Source organism: Crotalus tigris, unplaced genomic scaffold, assembly GCF_016545835.1.
Source record: "Crotalus tigris isolate CLP2741 ecotype Arizona unplaced genomic scaffold, ASM1654583v1 scf7180000024280.1573445, whole genome shotgun sequence".
Taxonomy (NCBI): Eukaryota; Metazoa; Chordata; class Lepidosauria; order Squamata; family Viperidae; genus Crotalus; species Crotalus tigris.
In genome coordinates this window covers 478859-500007 of record NW_024100452.1, presented here as the reverse complement: position 1 = coordinate 500007, position 21149 = coordinate 478859, and the positions used below count along the sequence as shown (strand labels likewise).

The 21149-nt window shown below is 36.3% G+C and overlaps 2 protein-coding genes across 6 annotated transcripts in view; one reads left to right on the top strand and one right to left on the bottom strand.

Annotated features, from left to right (window-relative positions):
• The window catches only part of BRCA2 (BRCA2 DNA repair associated), a 38876-nt gene extending 32550 nt beyond the window's left edge, over nucleotides 1–6326 (top strand). For 4 of the 5 annotated variants that reach the window (XM_039323568.1, XM_039323566.1, XM_039323567.1 and 1 more), the window contains 7 exons: nucleotides 261–379; nucleotides 960–1161; nucleotides 2372–2538; nucleotides 2630–2768; nucleotides 3846–4102; nucleotides 4976–5113; nucleotides 5445–6326. In XM_039323568.1, the coding sequence (XP_039179502.1) occupies nucleotides 261–379; nucleotides 960–1161; nucleotides 2372–2538; nucleotides 2630–2768; nucleotides 3846–4102; nucleotides 4976–5113; nucleotides 5445–5897 (1475 nt within the window). In that variant the 3' untranslated portion in view covers nucleotides 5898–6326. The remainder of the gene's footprint in view (nucleotides 1–260; nucleotides 380–959; nucleotides 1162–2371; nucleotides 2539–2629; nucleotides 2769–3845; nucleotides 4103–4975; nucleotides 5114–5444) is intronic. The other variant, XM_039323569.1, reaches the window with a different exon arrangement.
• N4BP2L1 (NEDD4 binding protein 2 like 1) lies at nucleotides 6060–20198 on the bottom strand. The gene is made up of 5 exons (XM_039323589.1): nucleotides 19182–20198; nucleotides 14806–14933; nucleotides 12051–12139; nucleotides 9877–9953; nucleotides 6060–8399 (listed from the first exon to the last, which is right to left on the bottom strand). The coding sequence occupies exons 1-5, from the start codon at nucleotides 19325–19327 to the stop codon at nucleotides 8225–8227; spliced, it is 615 nt and encodes a 204-aa protein (XP_039179523.1). The 5' UTR covers nucleotides 19328–20198; the 3' UTR covers nucleotides 6060–8224.
• Between the last annotated feature and the right edge of the window lie 951 nt (nucleotides 20199–21149).

Genomic DNA, 21149 nt, shown 5'->3' with positions numbered 1-21149 from the left:
CTTGGCGTGATTGTCTTGCGACCCGGCGTCGAACTCGGGGGTCGTCTTATACGCCAGGTCGCCCTATACGCCGGAATATACGGTATTTGGAATGGTAATTTTAAATTAATTGCTGGTACCTCCTTATAATCTGTTATGATTAGTTACAATTTCCTTTCAAAAGCTTACTAGTCAACTTACGCTCAGTTGTTCTATTTGGTTACTGTTAACTAGGCATTCACAGCAGTAGTTATTTGAGACATGTTAATTTTTAAAAACAGATAAAGGCAAAAGAATACTGCGATCTCATGCTCTAACAAGGCAACAGATACGTGCTCTACAAGATGGTGAAGAGCTTTATGAAGCAATTATTAATTCTGCTGATCCATCTTATATGGAGGTAAGTTTTTTTAAAACAATGCTAGAAATAGTCATTTACAAATTTTTGCCTTTTTGACAGAGGGCTCCAGTTTAAAAACAAAAAGCACAATAAGTAAACGGGATAAAACAAAGGAGGCACAGATGGGGAGAAGCAAGAAGACAGAATGAACCCTCCCCCTCACCCCCCAAAAAGGAGATGGTGAAAATTCTATGAAAGAAATTTCACTTAATATTTTAAAGGAGCTTCATTCCAACCATTCTTACAAATATTAATGAGGACAAGTGTATAACTAAGTTCATTAGCTACACCAAAATGTTTGGGGGCTTAGATTCATAGTTTGAAGCAGCCATTTAAGTTCAACCCTCTGCTTAGTGCAGAAATCCACACTAAAGCATCTCAGATATTAACATATCCTATATACTGATCTTAGACTGACTGGTCTGTTTGTGCTTTCAATATCCCCTTTAGGAACTCTCCTCTTGAACTTCTCCTAAGAGATCCCACTTTCACCATTTCTCTGAATTTCTTAATTTTATTTTCTGTTTCCTTTTTGTTAAGATATATGGAGCTGTTTCAGTTTTACCACTGTTTATTGCAGGGTTTTTTCAATGAAGAGCAATTAAAAGCCTTGAATAGTCACAGACAGATGGTCAATGATAAAAGGCAAGCCCAAATAGAAGCAGAATTCAGGAAAGCTGTGGAATCTGCTGAGCAAGAGACAAACAGCCCCTGCAGAAGGGATGTATCCACCATAATCAAACTACAAATTGTAGATTATGGGACAAAAGAAAACTCAAAAGGTAAATACGATACTAATCCACTCTGAAAGGCATACCGTAAATATATGTAATATACTATCTAAGCCAGACATGTCAAACACAAGGCCCGGGGGGCCGGATGCAGCCCGCGAAATGGTTCATGTGGCCCACGAAGCCATCCTAGAAACAGTGAGGGAACGGTCCCTGCTGCCTTGGCCCTGGCCCAGGCCATCCGGGAGCCAAGATACAATTTTGTGGTGGCCATCTATGCTGAAATGCATTCAGTCTTAGCTCCACAAGGCCATCTGGAAACAGTGAGGAACCAGCCCCTGTCGCCTTGGCCCATCCCCCTGGGTGCATGCTGGGGAGGTGTCACCCTTTATGAGGAATGAAGAAATGCACCATGCCTTGGCACTTACCCCGGTCCCACCCCCTTCTGCCAGAGACCCTCAGATCTGTCCCACTCCTGCCCAGGCCCCCACAGGCACCCTTGACGCAAACAATGTAGAACTGGCCATGCCCACCCAGTAGGTCACATCCACTCCATCCACACCCACCCTGGCCACACCCACCCGGTCCCCCAAGGGCAACCGCAGTGCTGATGCGGCCCTCAATGAAATTGAGTTTGACATCCCTGATCTAAGCAATGCTTTATTCATATAATCTGTTTATTTGAATTCATTGTATGCCATCCCTTGATGCATTAATTATAGACTATTCAAATACTAACATGTCTAAAAGTAAATTTAATTAAGTTCTTCTGTAGCATAGATATGAATCGATATGTGTAGTTTTTGTTTAACAATGAAATACAAGTAGGCCTCAACTTACGACCTCAATTGGGACCAGAATTTCTATTACTACACAAGACACACTTGATTTTATGACCTTTTTTGCCATGGTTGTTTAATGAATCATATGGTCATTGAACAAACCTGGCTTTTCCCAATGACTTTGCTTGTCGGAAGCCAGCTAAGAAAGTCACAAATGGAGATGGTGTGAATCTGGGATGCTTCAGCTGTCATAAATATATGCCAGTTGTCAAGTACTCAAATTTTGATCACATGACCATGAAGACACTAATAGCTGGGCAAGTTGTTTTTCAGTGCCATCATAACCAACATCATGGTTGCTAAACAAATGGTTTTAAGTTACGGACTACCTGTATGGACAATGACCAGCAAGAATATTTTTAAAAAGATGCACCATATTGTTGTCAAAATACAATCTGTATTTTTAATTCTAATCTTAGAAGGTATACTGAACATCTGGCGTCCATCCTCAGATGTTTGTAACCTCTTAAAGGAAGGAGGCCGATATAGAATTTTACATTTATCTGCATCTCACTCGAAAGGCAAGTTGAAAACCAACAATATACAGTTAACAGCTACCAAGAAAACCCAGTATCTACAACTGCCAGTAAGTGTCCTTTAAGTAAGACTTAAAGTGAGCTACTTAAGTTACAAGTTTTACGTAATTTTCATAATATTATTATCCATAATGTTATTAGGTTTCTCAAAAAAGTCTACTACAAGTTTACAGACCAAGGGAATGTCTGGTATATAGTAAATTACTGGAGCCCTCCTTCCGACCAGCTTGTTCTGAAGTCGATTTGGTGGGATATATAGTTTGCTTGACAAAAAGAGCAGGTATGTTACATATTGTAATCACACTTATTACATATACAAGTAATTATAAATAAGTTACAAATTGGTATCTTTAAAGTCATTTTTTTCCTCCCAAACTGAAACGTAGAAGTTGTAAAATTTCTTCAAAGTTTTACGTAAGTGATAAAATAACTCACCCCATGACCTGGGTAGAATGGATACATTCTGCCTTAGTTTGTTTATGTAATGGTGAAAAATCACTGGGCTTTTAAAATTTTAAATTAATTGCAATATATATTTATTGCAAATTAAAACTATGTCTAGATCTTGTTAAAAATAGAAATAATAAAGAAACCATATAAACCAATCCATTAAATTTTTAATATGATCATGGACCTGCATCAATATAAACTAAGAATATCCATCTACAAATCCTAATATTTGAATGGTGTATAAGGAAAGGGCTGATTTTTAGTATTTTCCCTTCTTTCACTGTACCAATCTTCTGATATTCCATGGACCTGTGTTTACTTTCTTTAAATTGGGTTTCATAATGTCTGAAAACTTAAGTGCAGTAGGATTATGCATTAAAATAAAGAGCGTAGTTACTTTTTAAATTTATGATGTTTGTTATTGTATTGCTTTTCACAATTGTTTTTGTTTAAATTGTATTTGCTTTTCTTTAGTGGGAATTGTGGTATTGAGTTTTCCATTTTGTAGAAATTAAAAAAAATACTAATTTGATGGATTTGGCAGAAACAATTTGCTTCTTCAGTCCATTTGTAAACAAACAAGGTGAGCCTTAACAAACAGCTGAGTTAAAGGGCAGGTCAGTAGGATTACCTGGTGGTGATGGCAGAATGCAGTGTAGGGCAGGGGTAGGCAACCTTGGCTCTTTTATGATTCCAAGGTTGCCTACCCCTGGTGTAGGGGAAGAGTTGGCATCAAAGGACTTGTCGATTACTCTTTTTTCCTTTGCATTCCTGCTGCAAATAGATTATAATTTTCTATCAGTGGTAGCTGGGAGTAAAGGATTTTTTTTTATTTTGAACCTGAAGATGGCCAACATGAAAAATTTAATGTTAAATCCAGTAAGTTATATGTTTCATTTTTACATAGGTTTTTGTACATTGGTATATTTGTCAGATGAACATCATAATATAATAGCAATCCAGATTTGTACAGAACTCAAGCAGCTTGCTATTGAAGATATAATCATTCCATCTGCATGCATCTCTGCAACCAATCTTCAGTGGCGACCTGAATTTAAATCAGATATTCCCACCCTATTTGCTGGAGAGCTTTCTGCATTTTCTTCAAACCCAAAGGAAAACCATCTCCAAGAAATATTTAAAGAATTTAAAAATACTATTGAGGTAAAGTTACTTATTTCTAAAGAGCAGTTAAGTACATTTAGTGCATACGGTGCATGCATTACTTTTTTTCTGATGCAGATTAAAACAGCATTCCACAATTGATTCAAAGTGTCCACATCATTTTTTCTTTTCTTTTCTTTTCTACAACCTTCCTCATTCCCAGAACCCCTTTGTGGAAATGAATCTAAATGCTGCACAGTCCTACAAATAAGTCTTCATTTAACAACCACTTGTTCAGCAACTGTTTAAACTTATGACAGTGCTGAACAAGTGGTAGTTAATGACTGATCTTTGTATTTGTTGGTTGCAGTTTGCCTGTGGTCACATCTAGGTGCTTGACGCCCAGCTCACAATATCAGTGTTGCAGTGTCCCAGTCACCTGATCACCAATTGCAACCTTCTTGTCAGTTTTTCACAAGTAAAAACTATGGGAAAGCCATCAGGAGTTCGCAAATAGTGACTGTGTGAGGTCCTCACTTAAAAGGCCATGACAATTTGATTAATAATAGCAATTCTAAGTGCTGAAAATTGTGTCACTAAGCATTGAGGTCACATGCTGAGGTGCTCTAAAGTCACGGCATTTAGCAACAGAAATTCTAGTCCCAATTGCCATTATTGAGGATTACCCATATATATTCCATTATAAAAAAAATCATGTTTTTTGCAACTCTTGACATTCAAAAATAAGGTATTAGTTGTATACTTCAAATAATTTCTTAAAACGTGTATTGATACAACACCTGAAATATGTGTTATTTCATTTTTTGTTGTATGTCAATTGGATAGCCATATAGAATTAAATAATAAATATATTATCCATACTTTACAAGAATATAGTTATTATAATAGAAAAATATTGTTTTTGTCTTGTAGAACAATGAGTACTTTAGCAAAGATGCAGAATACAAAATCATGAATTTGCTAAAATCAGATCCCTTGCAATTACTCAGTTTATCCAAAGAATGTGGCTTGGATCCTCCCTGGAAATCTGATGCAGGAAATAAACAAGCAGTAAGTTTATCAAAAGAACAATTTTATAAATGCTGTTCAAAAGTAAATTATTCTATTCCTATCAAGAATTTCAATTAAAATGTTTTAGGGCATTTCATAATCCTACATAGTCACTGCTGAGAATTCTAGGAGTTTAAAACACATCTCCAAGGCATATAGATCAGGACTGCTGTCTTATACTCCTCATTTAAATATATGGTAGAGACAAGATTGCTTTGAAGGGAGTTATTTTAAAAGCATACGTATCTAAAGAGAAAGGCATTATTTAATTCAAATGTTTTTAATGAGGAAAAGTAGCTGAAACAACTCAATTTTTTGTTGTCTTTTTAAGATTACAATTCCCAACAGTGAACTAAGACATCAAAGTCCTTCGACCATTGGAAAGTCAGACATAAAACCATCGTTTTCTCTTGGATCTGCAAAAGTGACACTAGATCTTCAAGAAACTCCAAAGAACTATAAGAAACGAAAGGCAATGGACCTGCTCAGTCAAGTACCTTCCCCTCCACCTGTGAAACCAATCTGTGCATTTATTTCACCATCTCTAAAAAAAGCATTTCAGCCCCCTCGAAGCACTTGTACCCAGACCAAAACATCAGTTAAAAAAACTGAAAGTAAGAATAACAAACATCCACCAGTAAAGTTAAATGGGACTGATTTTGCTCCTGAAAGCAATTTTGTTGCTGATGAGGAACTTGCAATGATAAATACCCAAGCCCTCTTAAGTAATTTTTCAGAAGAGCAAGGAGTGGGTAAAACTATACCTGTGATATCCAGGACATGATGCTGCAGTTTTTTATAGGCTGATCACTCTGTCCAGCCCACTAATAAACACACACACATGCATCAGGGTAATACCAAAGAAAATTAATTCCTACAAAGGAAAACAAAACTAACAGTTCATTATTGCAATGGAAATGTTACAGAGGCAAAGAAAATGTCACTATTAATATAGTTTATATTTAATGTGTGAATTACCTTTTAAAACTATGAACATTGTAAATGTTTGTTTAGATTTGTTTATTACACAATTTTAGCTCAAAACAAGCATTTTAAGACACTTCAGTAAGAACAACTGTTACAAATTCCTGATATGTAAGCCACAGGTACATTTCTGGATCAGAAGTTACTAGTTTCAAATTTTTATCTCAAATTTAAAGTTTTCCAAATATTCAATGCATCTTATGTCAAAGTTAGCTTTTGCACAAATGGCTTAACACAAGAATAGTTTAAAAGGTTGCAGAAATGGATTTTTCTTGTTTTTCTATTAAAATAGCATCAAAATAGACTATTAAAATAGCATCAAATTTTCCTAAAGAAGGGGAAAAAAGAAAATGATTCCTAATCCTTTAATATTTACAAATGAGGATGATATCACCTGATCTATAACTTATTTCAGAAATATTTTCAGGGATCCTTCCACTAACACTGGGGAAATAAATGTAAATAATTTTTTTATTGCAAGGAACTGAGTTCTGCAAAAAGATACATTATTATTACAGTGATCTCTAAAGCCTAATGACAAATATGTCCCTGAACACTAAACTATCCAGTACAAAACTATTACAGTAAGCAGTTTCCAAGTATGAATACAATGATCATTATCTGTATATATTTGTTTGCATAAAGTAGCCAAAATTTCATAATAAAACATAATATCCATGACAAAAGTTAAATGCATTGCAAAATGATATGTTGAATTCCTATCATATTTAATTATATCATCTTGTTTGATATGCTTCACAAATTTCATTGGGCTTGGGGTACCTAAAATTGGAACCTGTTGGTAGAATAGTCTCCCTAAAGTATAATGAACATTTTAAAAAATAATAGAATGTTCTGGCTAATTTTTAAAGAATTAACAGAAACCAGATCAAGAGAAAAAGAATCCAGTTTATGCTATAAAGTGAAAAAGTTTTTAAAAAGAGAAAAAACTTATTCTTTCAATCAATATTAATAGCAGCGGTAATAATTTCAATATTTTGGTTTTAGCCACTATCTAGTTTTTAACATTTATGCTGGTTTCTAACTCACATCTAAGTATTTATTACTTAATAGGAAAGTTGAGATGCATCTTTTGGTTTCACAAAGACCAAAGTCTACAAAATTACCATTTCTGTAGAATAAAAATAAACTGAGGTTGTACTTTTGCTCTGTACTGTTTTTATGTTAGCAAATTACTACCAGATAGATAAAATCCATCAGAACCAGGAATTCAAAATTAGAGAGCTAATAAAGTACCTCATCTCTTTGAACAATAAAGTGCACTGAATAGGATTTTTTAAAGGGAAAATCCAAAAGCAGAAAAGTAAAAAAAAGCTACATACCATGGATACACATTTTAAAAACAGAATCTGGAACATAGAATCTATAGGACTCAAGAAACAAGATCTTATGACATATACTACTTAACAACTATTACAATTTATCTGTACTACTTCTGGGGATTTCACAAATCGGTGCTGGTTTTGGGCGCAGCTTCATGGTTTCCTTATCCTGCAGCTCAAAAGCTTCACTCGCATCCATTCATAAAATGTTTGGTCTGGTTCTCTTGAAGGCTCAGCCTTCTGGTACACTGAACACAGTCAGACTTGGACACTGGTAAAGTGCAAATAGAAAAGATTCCTGCCATTTGACTGGAGTCCTATTTTTGACCTTAGTGAGAAATACAACACATTCATGGCTGCTACTACCATAGAATTGCTCTTGTTAATGTATGAGGACTTGGAAAATGATATATCATATATCACAGTTAGCATTTTAATGCCAACAGTTCAATATGGTATTTGGCTGAAATGTGTAGACCTGAATAGGTGCCACCCTCTAATTTTTTGTGTGAATATAAAGCCTAGTTTTAAAATGATTGCAGAAAAGAATAAACTAAAAATGTGAAAAAACAACAGATTATGGTTCATATTTAAATTATTTCTTCTATAATTTTCTTTAAAGTCTGCAAGAATTCTGGAACATCAAGCTTAATTGGGTTAAGACCTATTTTAGTTCAGTAGAAAAATAGAAAATTGCTAAGAATCTAAAACAATATACCAATTGATAAAATCTATAAAATCCCACTAAAGTCTCCCACTGTCTTCTTATTAAAATCCTTCAATTTCATGACCTATTCATTCTGTTGTTGGAAAAAGCTGAATTCAGACGAGAATAACGTCCAGAATTGCAGTATCTGGCTGGTTCTTCAGAATGAAGCACTGTATGGAAGGTAACATCATGCTCATATTCGTCTTTCATCCATTGTATTTTCTCAAATGGAACACCATGATGATTACGTCTATAAAATAAAAATATGTCAAAGAAAAACATAAGAATATTAATTGCCCTGATCCATGCATTACAATTTTCCTTGTACATGGTTTTGAAAAAAATAGAACCTGATACATAGATTCAGAAGGCAAAATTCCTGTATGTTCAGTCATAGGAATTAGTCCATTAAATGTGTATATGGGTATGGTTGAGATTATATGATTATATGCTGATTAAGAGATCAATAGAATCACTCCCTCTAATATTGCATTCAACTATATCCAACACCTATGTGATCAAAGTGACCACTGAGAAGCAAGAGAACAGGGTTCTTTTCAGCAGAGGACTCCCCAGAATCACAGAAGAAAGAAAAAGGCTCCAAATTAAAAACTCAATTGTATTTTTAATAAGAATGGGATACTGACTAGAGCAAAAGAAAAGAACTAATTGTTACAGCCCCTAGGTAATTTAATATGTTCAGTACAAGCAGAACCAAAATTGATCTACTAAAGAAAGGAAGAGAGTTATCTGACTATCTGTATGAACTTTAACGTTGTTATTTTAAGAAAAAAAACATGAACGCATCAAGTGATAATTGGCTATAGGAAAGAACCCCAAATTAAAAACATCTTAGAGAAAAATAGACCCATTCTCAATCATTTTATAGGATAAAAGATAAATAATAGGTTTAAATTATACATAGACAATTCCAGATGAATCTTGGGCAAAAATTCTCGGTAGTAAAATTGGTTCAGCAATGGAACCAATTGCCAAAGGAAGTGATGTGATTAGCTTCAGTAGATAGAAATCCTCAGATTGTAATGTTTTAATTTAGATTCCTGCCCTGAGCAGCAGGTTGAACTCGGTGGCCTAAATAGTCCATTCCAAATCTATGAATATAAAGCTCCGGGTATGCTTTGTGTGAGATAATATTTCACACAGAAGAAAAAAAATTCATGCTTTCTCAATTGAAGCTTTTGCTCCTAACTTTCTCACTGTTAGGAGACTAACAGAGATTAACGTTAATAAGAAGATCATACTTCATCAGAAATCATGCCAAATAATTACCAATTCAAAAATAACATTTAGTTTTTTCCCAGATTTCTTACTATTCAAATCTCATTATATGTTTTATTAATTATTGCTGCAGGTTTATTTTTAAATACAAATGTCTGTTATTTGCTATATTAACAAGATATTTTCAAACACTGAAAATTATGTTTAAAATGGGATATATACTGCATTTCTGACACATGAGATATAATAGTGACGTAGCAATCAGAGTTTCAAAGTCACAATTTTTGCAATATATCCAAGAAACTACACTACTGTGGTAGATAAACAGGATGAATATTTAGATGTCTCCAGCTAGACTAGTAGAAGCCAACTTTCCTATATGCCGATTCTCAGGACCAGCCTCCCAGCTCTTGCCTAAATCAGTATTCAAATCAATCAATGATTATAATGGTCTGTCTGGTTTTTCTAAATTTGGTTGTAAAATATACCGAGCTAATTCCCGAACATGGAACTTCCAACGTGTATCTGGCTCCCGAAATATAACTTCGTATCTGTTTTCAAGTGCCTGATTAAAGAAAAACAAATTGTTATCATGCTACAGTTTTAGAAAATACTATTATGTTTTAATGTATTAAGTAGTATTTTTCATATTTTTCTCTACCACGAGGGAGAGAAAAATACCAAAGGTTTGACTTGCACAACACATTTAACCCGATTACTGAATAAACACAATACACTGAATAATAAACTGCATACCACACACTAAACCCCCCAAAACTAAATAAAAGTTAAAAACAGCATGTTATATGAAAGTAGCTCATACAGCTGCACCAGGTTAAGTAGGTTGTACTTGCTTCTCAAGCATGTTAATCTGCACTATCCAAAATTTAACTATCAAAAAAGAATGATGGTACCCTCCCCACCTTTTATGAGCACCTAAAAAGACTTTATTTGGCATGAAACCAGAGCATACAGAAAGGCTCCTAATTCTTTTTCTTGGAATGATGAATTCAAGTTGAATTCCTTCACCCAGCATTTCCTGAAAGGACAATCTATGAAATAATCATTTTGAGAGTACTAAGTTCTACATGAAATGGGCATTCTCACAAAAGTTGTTAGTCGTAAGAGGCATTGCCTCATGTGTTACAGCTGTTCCAAGCATAGAAACTAGATCTTGGTGGCTTATAAATCAGGATTTATTTCCAGGCTAGTAAAATCAGCAGATTTACTAATCTAGTCATATACCTACTGCTATTGGCTTTGACTGGATGGACTGACATTAGGAGTGCCAGATCAAATCTGCTGTTACTTAAGCACATTGTTCAGGATTGCAGACCCATGACAAACTCTGCTGCAGGACAAGGCATACTACAGCTGATTTAACTTCCAATGTTGCTGGGAGCTTAGGCTGTAAATACAGAGATCACTATGAATGCCATAGTGGGAATTTTGGCGTATGTTTGAATGTACTTCAATGGATATGGATATTCTGTGTGGGGTTTTTTTGAGTGAGATTGAATTGAGTCGAGCTTCAGGATACAATTATGTGCAGACTTTATTAAGTTTTTGTTGTTTATTTTCCCATGTCAACTCTTCATGCAAGAGTTAAGCAGCAGCATTTTTTGCAACAACATAATAGAGACAGTGCAGACAAGAGATCCTGCAAAAAGCAACCTGAATGGAAGACTGACTTTTAAAAAATCCTTTTTGCTTTAATTTGCTTAACAGTGGAGTGGTAATCTATCAAAAACAACTACAACGAATAATTCTTTCCATGACTTCTTAAGAGACTTAATTTTAATGTTTTGAAAAGAACAATAAAATAATCTGTCCAATTCTTTTGTAGGTTGGATTTTTCTTTTTGTGAATTATTGTAGAGTAGCATCCCATCTAACCTTGTATTCCTGGGATGAAAAACAAGGGAAGCTCCCACTGTTTTTAATGACTAGAATACTTGAAACATTTTATTAAGATATTATTAAAATACAACAAATTGTTTTGTTGGAAACTTAAGCAAAATATGTTTTGTAATCCACACACATCTCCTATTATTCTATTTCTCAGAATTATTTATTCAAGCACAACTATATTATTCATACTTTTTCTTTTTTTTTTCAGTAAATTTCAGTATGATTTTTCATGATTTTGCTAACTACTCACCATTAATTATATAAGACTTTTCATCATCAATGCATTATAAATAGCATAGCAAAATAGCAATCCAACATTGCTATGAGTTATATCAAGGACTTAAAAATATTGCTTCTCAAGAAAAGAAGCAAAGCTGGTTAGACATGCAGTTATGTATAAATTGCTCTCAAAACAGACAATTGTGAGCTAGGAATATTGAAACAATTACCTGTTGATACTGTTGGTGCTGTCAGAACTATATTAAAAAAATGAGTGGAAATTGGAATTAGCAGATTGATTGACTTTTTTTGAGAATCACATTCATAAGTGATTTTTATTACTAAGAGGGGCAGAGATTCTATTTAATTGATGTGCTAGGCAGCATCTAATTTTTAATAGTCACCAATATCACTAAATAGTTAAAAAGAAGTACTTCTTTACACAAAATAATTAAGAATTCATCACTACAGTTAGAGGCTTCTTTTGAGCCCACACTTATTAAGAATTACAAAGAGGTCACAATGTCCCATACCATTATCACATATGGCTTCATTTCCCAAGCGTGGATGTTGGTATTATCAATTATAACTGGAGATTTCCCATTCTTCATAGCTTTATGTGCTGTAACATAATAATTATCAAGATAATTATATTAAATCCTTCAGATAACAAAAGAACTTGAGATTTCCAGGGCCTGTACCACAGTTGCAAATCACTAAGCTAGGACAACCTGTTTGGGGGGCTTGACTGCAACAGAAGTATTGGCTATTTACATTACAAATAAGTATGAGATATAATTTGCAAAGGACTTTCAAGAAGCATATTTCATATTTTTTGACATTATATCTTCAGATTAAAACAGAAAAGAAAGAACACATTAAAACTGGATATAATAAGAATACTGTAGTACAGAAAAGCTAAATTGAGCTTTCTTAATAGAAGAAACAGAAGAAAAGTCAACTGTCATAATGAATAATAATAAATAAATCTCACCAGTTACTCTACTGAGAGCTGCAGGGACAAGAATTATATTTGCAACTCAAAAATTCCCAACCTCTTACCGTTGCCCTATGATATTAGACAAAAGTGGAAGGCCAATCTAATAAGCCAGCTTCCAGGCACTTAGCAACAGACCTGATTTTTAACCCACATAGCAAAGCAGGGTCACCAGGGTCCATTATAATAGTGCTGCCACTGAGCAGTGATGATATTTTCAAATTATGAGGACTCTTCAGAGAAATATAATTGGCACTGTTTTTTCCTGTTCTGATCTATATTAAAATACTTCTATTTGTCCATTTGGTCTCATGGTTAAGGCACCCAGGAGACTCTGAGTTCGTGTCCTGCCTTACTGATGAAAACTTGTTGAGTAACTTTGGGCCACTCTCTCTGAACCCAATTCGCCTCACAAGGTTGTTGTAGGGAAAACAGGAGGAAGAAGTGGCATTAGATAGATTCACCACCTTGAGTTGTTTATAAAAATAACAAAAGCTAACATCGGATGTTCTTGCTTTGACAACATATGGAGATGCAGCCATTTTCCTTCTTATGTTTTACTCTTAGAGTTAGAGTTAGAATTAGATGATACTGGGGGGGGGAGGAATGTGCATGAGAGTTTATTTAGACATAACAATATTGTAACTAGGGTGAGAACCAAGATTTTTGAAATAAGAGATGATAAGAAATGGCGGGTTGATTGGAGAATGTGATTTATGACTGTTTAGAGAAGGGAATTGTGCTTTGATACTATGTGCTCAGGGGAGGGGAATTCAGATTTTGGCTTTGCCTATGTACATGCTGTTACTATGCTACTCGAATAAAGATTCTTTAAGGTAAACAATGCCTCGAAGTTCTTCAAGGAGTTTCATCTGTCAGAACCATGACAGGGATATAAATTAAATAAATTTAAACAAATAACATTTTGAAACTTAAAATGTGGGTGACTTTGATCACCACTAATATTAGACTTTTTACTATGATTAATAACTTTTATTTTTCTACCTATTGTAATTTTGTTATGATACATTAGTTTTAATGCTACGTATATTCACTTGGAAACACTTATGGATGGAAGACCAGATAAACTGTTACTTTAAAAAAAATTAAATGTGCTTGGTTGTAATGCTTCCATATCCTATTCAAGACATATGCAATAAAAATATGCATTCCCATGTACAAAAATGATAAAAATGTACTCTTTATACATTTTTCTTCATCCAAGAAGTGATTAAATTTAAACTATATATTTATATAACTATTTATATATAAACTAATGAAGAATACTAGCATTATGTTCATATTTTTTTATTCTCACATTGCTCCTATTATCACTTTTCAGCTTGGTGTAATTAATCCAGAAGCTTTTTCATCAACTGCAATTTCTAATTCATCTGAACTAGAAAACCTTGCTCATTACATTTAAAATCAGCAAATACATTAATTGCTGATATAAGAAATCAGTTAATTCCTGTTCTGGCAAGCTTCATGTTTAGGGTGTAACATGGAGATAGGCAGTATTTTTGTAGTTGGGGTAGGCATATATTAGACAAATTTTGATCAGGTAAGAGAGTTTATGATACCAAAATAAAATGTTACATCTTTTTGCATCTTTTTTCACTTCAACATGTGGAATCTAGATTTCACTGCAATCTAAATCAATGGTTCTGCAAAAATACATCTAAGAAGCTCCTTAACTCCATACAGATCAGAGTTGCTTTCCCAGCTTGTAGCAGGAAATGTTTGTATTGTTAACTGTAAAGTACCTGGATTAACTGCATTATATTGAAAAGAAAATAGTGCAAAGATATATTGGCAATCAAAGTAAAAATGGAATGAACTAAGAAAAATTAAGGTCAAAGCAAATCTTTAGACTCAGGTAACCCTTCTAACCCTAGTATATTTTTTGCATCTGTTCTAGGCTCATGTTTCCAGATGGCCATTTCTGTCCTACAATTTATCAAAATGTTTGGGAAGGGGGAGGGGTCCAAGTTATTTTTCATTTACTTCTACCCATTTTTCAATATCCTCCTGGAAGCCAGTTGGAAGTTATCATAGAATTGGCAGAGGGAATCCATTTCCCAGAGCCATGCCAAACATCATAATGCAATGTAGTTTTTAGCTTCCATATCAGAAAGTCTTTAAACAGTAAGCATATCAATTTTCATTTTAGAATTAGAATTATTCTGTTCTTAATTCTATTATGTGATGCTTTGTTCTAATCAACTTTTAGAAAGCCACTTTGATAAAGTAGATAAAGAGGAATGTTAAGGAGAATCAGCCATACATGCCTCTTTCCTGATTCCACTTATGTGCATCTCTCAAACAATCAGGATTAAATTCATAGGTGCCATCTTCTGTGATGAAGTACTCGTCAGTACTAAAAATGACTGCATTAGGAAATTCACGTTTCAGTTGCCTGACAAGCAAACAAGAAAGAACAAAGTGCTGATTGGTTATCACCACTAAATCCAACAACGTGATGCCACAAAAGAAAAACTTCTACCACTTAAATGCCATTTGGTATAAGTGTCAAATGCAATACTTTCATTTTTGCAATTACTTGAGCAAACAAATGCATTTTTATAATTAACTACAGCTACATTATAGCAGGGCAGAGGTGTACAATCTGAAGCTTCTCTCCCAAAGTCTTCATGTTGCCATCAGAGGTCGTCCAATTTGCTGCCTGATTATTACTGTGAAAAAGTGTGGAAATCATTCAAGGGGTTGCGTTCTGGACAAAGCTGAAGATGGAGCTTTTCAGCCCTGATGCCATGAATTATTTGGGTGTTTTAATCATCTTATGTTTCTGTATTGTTATGATGTGTGCTCATTTTTGTGAGGCACCGAGAGACCTTGGGATTGTGGTGGGATATTCAGTGAATTTGATGCATAAATTTCTGAATCACTGTGTATTTGTTCTGTGCAAAGTAACAATAAAAATAACTTGGATGATTATGTTCTAAAACAGAGGTCCCCAACCTTTTGGGCACCAGGGACCAATTCCATGGAGAGAAGTTTTTCTGTGGACTGGAGGGTGCGTGGTTTTGTGTGCTGCCTGCATCCCATGGATGGGGCTTTGCTTATTTGTGCAGACCAGTTGCTGGTATGCCGCGGCCCGGTACTAGTCCACAGTCCGGGGATTGGGGATCCCTGATACACAGCACTTTAAAGGTAGTCCTTATAACTGATTTTTGTTCATAAAAAAGTCAGCAGCCTATATCTAAGAAGCAACAGTTCCAAATTAAACAAAGGAAGTCACTTCACTCACATATAAAGCAATATAAAGAACATAAACTCAGTACATTGGAGATAGATAGATAGATAGATAGATAGATAGATAGATAGATAGATAGATAGATAGATAGATAGACAGACAGACAGACAGACAGATAGATAGACAGACAGACACACCACATAAGGGTATAATGTTGCCATGATTCCTGGCATATCTAGAAACAGTCGAAAGCAAAATACAGTACATTTGCAAACTAAGCTGACAAAACCAGATATTCCCTCATTTCAGCACAAATATCCATTCAAAACAACTATACTTCATATGTAATTCCTTTCTGGAAGTCCCAAAAGTTGTGCAATATGATCTTTAAAAGTCTACCCAGAAGCTGAATTGAAATCAAACACTTCTGAGAAGCATCAAGTTGGAAGACTGAAATCTCACAATTCCTAAGTCACAATACTAGTTTAAATAATCAGCATGGGAGGATGAAAATAATAGCCCAACATATACAATATTAGGAATACCAATACATAGCGGTTGAGTTCACACATTATGCTACGTTAAAGTGTTATTTGTTCTGGGCATATATTTGTGAACTCAGATAACTGTGGTTTAGTTAATAAATGATTCTTAAACAATGGTTTAGTACACCCAGGTCAGGATGTTAATTCTGTTGGCTTTCTGAGGCAAGTTTCACTCTATATTTGAAAGATACAATGCCAGTCGAAATTTTCTCCTACTCACAAGGTCTTGCAAGACTGGTATATTATCTTCATCTATGACCCAGCAGATAAAACACTGCTGGCCTTGGCTGATATCAAAAAAGCTAGGTTAATCCATGGATAGGTGATAACTATTTCCATCTTCAAAGGGAAAAAGTTAAGGACAATTCTCTCTTCCCCAAAAAGTTCAATAATCTGATTAAATCCAGATTAAGTCTGAACTTAAATTCAGTTAAAATAATATTGATTAGTCCACTAAATTCAGCTACATTTCATTAGATAAAACTCCATAATGTCTTGCTTGACAAGAACACATCACAATAACAGTTATTTAACAGAGTTAGAAAGGACCTTGAAGATCTTCTAGGCCAACCCTTTGATCAAGCAGGAGACCCTATACTATTCCAGACAAATGACTGTCCAATCTCTTCTTAAAAACCTCCAGTGATGGAACACCCACAACTTCTGGGGGCAAGCTGTTTCACTGATTCATTGTTCTCACTGTCAGGAAATTTCTCTTTAATTATAGGTTGGTTCCCTCCTTGATTCATTTCTATCCATTACTTCTTCTCCTGCAACACTTCACATGATCTTTATACCATCCCTCTGTTGATGCAGTCTAGAGCTGTGTTGGCTTTTTTGGCAGCTCCAGCACATTGCTGGTTCTTACTTAAGTGCTTGTCCACTAGGACTCTGAGATTACTCAACAGTTACTGCCTATTCTATACCTGTGCATTTGGTTTTTGTTGGCTAAGTATAAAATTTCCTTTCATAAACAGTAGTACATATTTTATAAAGATAGCATAGCTTTCTTTTCATGATGCATTAAAGTTCAGCTTTTCTTCAATGCTCTTTTCCACTAGGGATTTGAGATAGAGGACCCCAATATTTACATTCAATTATCCACATGCTCTATCTTTTCAGAAATACCCTTCCAAAATGCATTCCATTTTGGCACAGAATAGAAAATAAAAATTAAATTTAGGACCTGCTCTGTCTTTATAATTGCTAAACAGAACTGAAATCCAGGGCTTCTTTTACATTCAAATCCTGAAGATTAGTACACCCGAATTGCAGCAATGAAATATATGGTCAAAGGGAACATAGCAGCTCTTTCAATTTGTCAAATTTAAGGGAATTACTTTTATGCTAGGCATTTCCAGGCATTTTCTTCTCCCACTCTTTTTCTCTTTTTATTTATTTCAATTCATCACATATATGGATTGCTTTATACTGTTAGTTGTTGACTTAGGTTGATTTGTGAATATTTGCATAATATTGAAAGATCAGTTTGGCATGTGCTTTTTGGTTTTGTTTATAGCATCATTTTCTTATCAAAATTATCGAGTTTGTTCAGTCAGTAAAGTAAAATAATTTTTGAGAACTATTTTTTTTAAATAGAGCCAGTATTAAGGTAAATTACAAATTACAATTCTCCAAATGCACTCTTATCACACTCCTATTGCTCATCTTAAATCTGCTGCTTGTTATACTTCTTCAAATTAGTAAATAAGAATTAAAATTGTCAGTTATGGAACTTTTACACAGCTCAAACCATTAGATCATTAGTAGTAAATTATGCACACAACTTGCACAAAATTCTTTTGATATCTAATTTTTATCCCTGGCATATGCAGTCTGGACTTCACTTTCTAGAACTAAAAATAAACATTGTCTGAAATTGTCAGGGATTATTAGCGCATGACAAAATGTATACTTCCTTGTATACAAGCAGTGACCTTTTGATATGCATTCAGTGTGAAATATTTATTGAAGTTACAAAGTAGCTGCTATGTATGCTGACCGGGTTCAGCTGCCAATCTAAAATTTAAGTTCTATGAAAAAAATATATTAACTAATTTCACTGGGCTCAATGCTAAAGTATTGTATATAATGGAAAGAATAAATATTCCATTTTCACAGTGCATTCTCACAACCTAATCACTTCTCCAAACCACAGCAGGCAAAACAGGCATAAATTCTATCAAATATACAAGTGGGTGGCAATTGCCCCTTCCAATAGTTGCATAGTCTGGAGAAAAATCACCCACCACCTCAGGGCAACCCAAACATAGCAATGCAACGTTGCCAAATAAGTTGCAGAGTTTGAAGAATGGGTGGCACACAAATTTCAGCTAAAAAGATGGTGTTCTCATTGACCCACCTAGCTACGGCTGCTTCCTTACATTTACTAACTCTTCATCCCGTCACGTTTAACCTTTCTTATCATTGCAGGCGTTAAGATGGACTTCAGAGTACAAGGACGGATCCGAGAGGTAAAAGTACCCTTTGCGCCCACCCCCACTCTCCGCATTATTCTCTGCTTTCCCCGATTAGCTCCGAGTTCTCTCTGGCCCACGCCCAACATTCCTGTTCCTTTAAGATAACTCTCCACTAGATTTAAGATTGGGTGGGGGGGGATCCAAAAGCGGAACAACGGCTTCTTCCTTCTCGCACCCCGCCCAGCGACTAACCGCCTACCTCGTTATCAACTCGGGCCAGGCGGCTTCGGCTGAGACGGCGCTTCCTGCAAAGCCGCCGCGGTCTTCGCCGCCAGATCTCAGATCGCTCCTGGCGACCCTCGAAGTCGCCTTCCGTGTCGCCCGGCGGCCCCACTACCGAGCCGTGCTGGCTTCCTCCCGCGGATCTCCCCCCAGGCGCGACCTATTAAAGGAAGCGGGAATGGCTGCAGCCGGGACACGCTTACCTGGCCAGAGTACTTTTGCCTGACCCGGGCAGGCCGCGGAGCAAATAGAGGCTTTTGCTGAAGCGGCGAGCAGGGGGCCTGCCTCGGGCACGGCGGGGCTGCTGGAGGCTGAGGCCCCCGAAGGCGCGGACCAGGCTATCTTCCATAGCGGCAGGACGGTGACCGCGGGAACAACAGCCTGCTCATTTCTGCCGCCGGCGGACCCATCTGGCGGTGTTTACACGGCCTTCGTCCGCGTGACTGAGATAGGCAGCGCCGCCCCGCTCCGCCCCGCCCTCGTTTCCCCGGAGCAGAGTTGGGGCAGCGCCAAAGGAGCCGGCTGAAAGCGAAAGTGGTGCCTTGGACACCTCCTCAGAGGACGGCGCTTTGGAGGAAGGCCGGAGCGCGGCACCTTGGGCGGAGAACTAGAGTCAGCCCCGCTAACTAATGTGTGAACCTCAATCTCAGGAGGGCCCTGCCTAAACTTAGCTCAATCAGACAGAAAAGGTCAAGCCGATGGAGGCTCCTGCGAAGTCAGCTCGGGCACTGGGATCACGCAGTTGAGTGGGCTTGGCTCCCCCCCCCAAACTATTAATCCAGCAACCAGGCAGCGGTTGGCTTGCGATAGGTTGGGCAAAACGGGTGGATAGGATTGCAGCCAACGATAGTAGGACGTTAGAGCCGCCAACTCTGGCTGCAGATATCAGGGCAACAATTACGTGGCAAAGGGTGTCGTCTTTCTGGGGAGTGAAGGCCCCTTCCGGAGCCTGGGTGAACTGTTAAGGAGCCACCGAAGAGCGCAGCTATATTGACAAGCGTTGAACAATATCCCTAAATTGCGTACAGTATCCATTTGTCGCATTCTCTGCCATCGGACAGCTGCCAGTATCATTCGCTAACTAGTTTTGAATGTGTTATTGGCAATTATTACAAAAAATCACCCGGATTATCTCTGTATACTGTACATTTCTGCTTGCAGAACTAATCTGTATGTAGTTTGTGTCATTTAATCCTAGAGTTTATTTTTTCCCATGCCTATCAATTAGTCTTTTACCTCCAAAAATGTTACACATCGTATGTAAATACAATATTTTAAAACATCCACTGGTTATTTTGCAATTGATGAGCTTGGTTACTTATCTCTATCAAGTATTTGGAATTGGATCATTTGAGTGGGTGGAAAAACAAAGAGTTTCCTATTACTCAGGACTAGTGAACTTATTTAAAACTTTTTGTTATAGTAAACAAATATAGTTGGTGCTGTAACAAAATCATACTCATTTAGCCAGAATTCACAGGGACTGACATTACATCCCAGAGTTCTGAAGGAGCTGGCAAATGTTATCTCAGAACCGTTGCACCATATCTTTCAAAAATCCTGGAGCACTGGGGAAATACCTGATGATTGGAAAAGGGTTGATGTGGTTCCCATTTTCAAGAAAAGAAAAAAAAAAAACAGACCCAAGAAACTATAGACCAATCAGTCTAACATCAATACCGGGGAAGATTCTGGAAAAGATCATCAAAAAACACATCTGCAAGCAACTAGAGTTATAACTAGCAGCCAGCATGGGTTTATTAAAAACCGATCATGCCAAACCAATCATATTTCATTCTTTGATAAAGTGACTAAATTAGCAGACCAGCGAAACGCTGTGGACATAGTATACTTAGATTTCAGTAAGGCATTTGACAAAGTGAAATGCCTTACTGCTTAGTAAGCTAGAAAAAGGTGGGATAGACAATACCACCATCAGATGGATCTGTAGAGTAGTTTGGCTGACAAATCGTGTTCGGGGAGTAGTCCTCAATGGTGCTACATCCACATGGAGAGAAGTAAACAGTGGGGTACCACAGGGCTCTGTCTTAGTCCCAGTACTCTTTAATATTTTCATTAGTGACTTAGATGAGGGAATAGAAGGGGAACTCATCAAATTTGCAGATGCCACCAAACTGGCAGGAATAGCCAACACCCCAGAAGACAAGCTG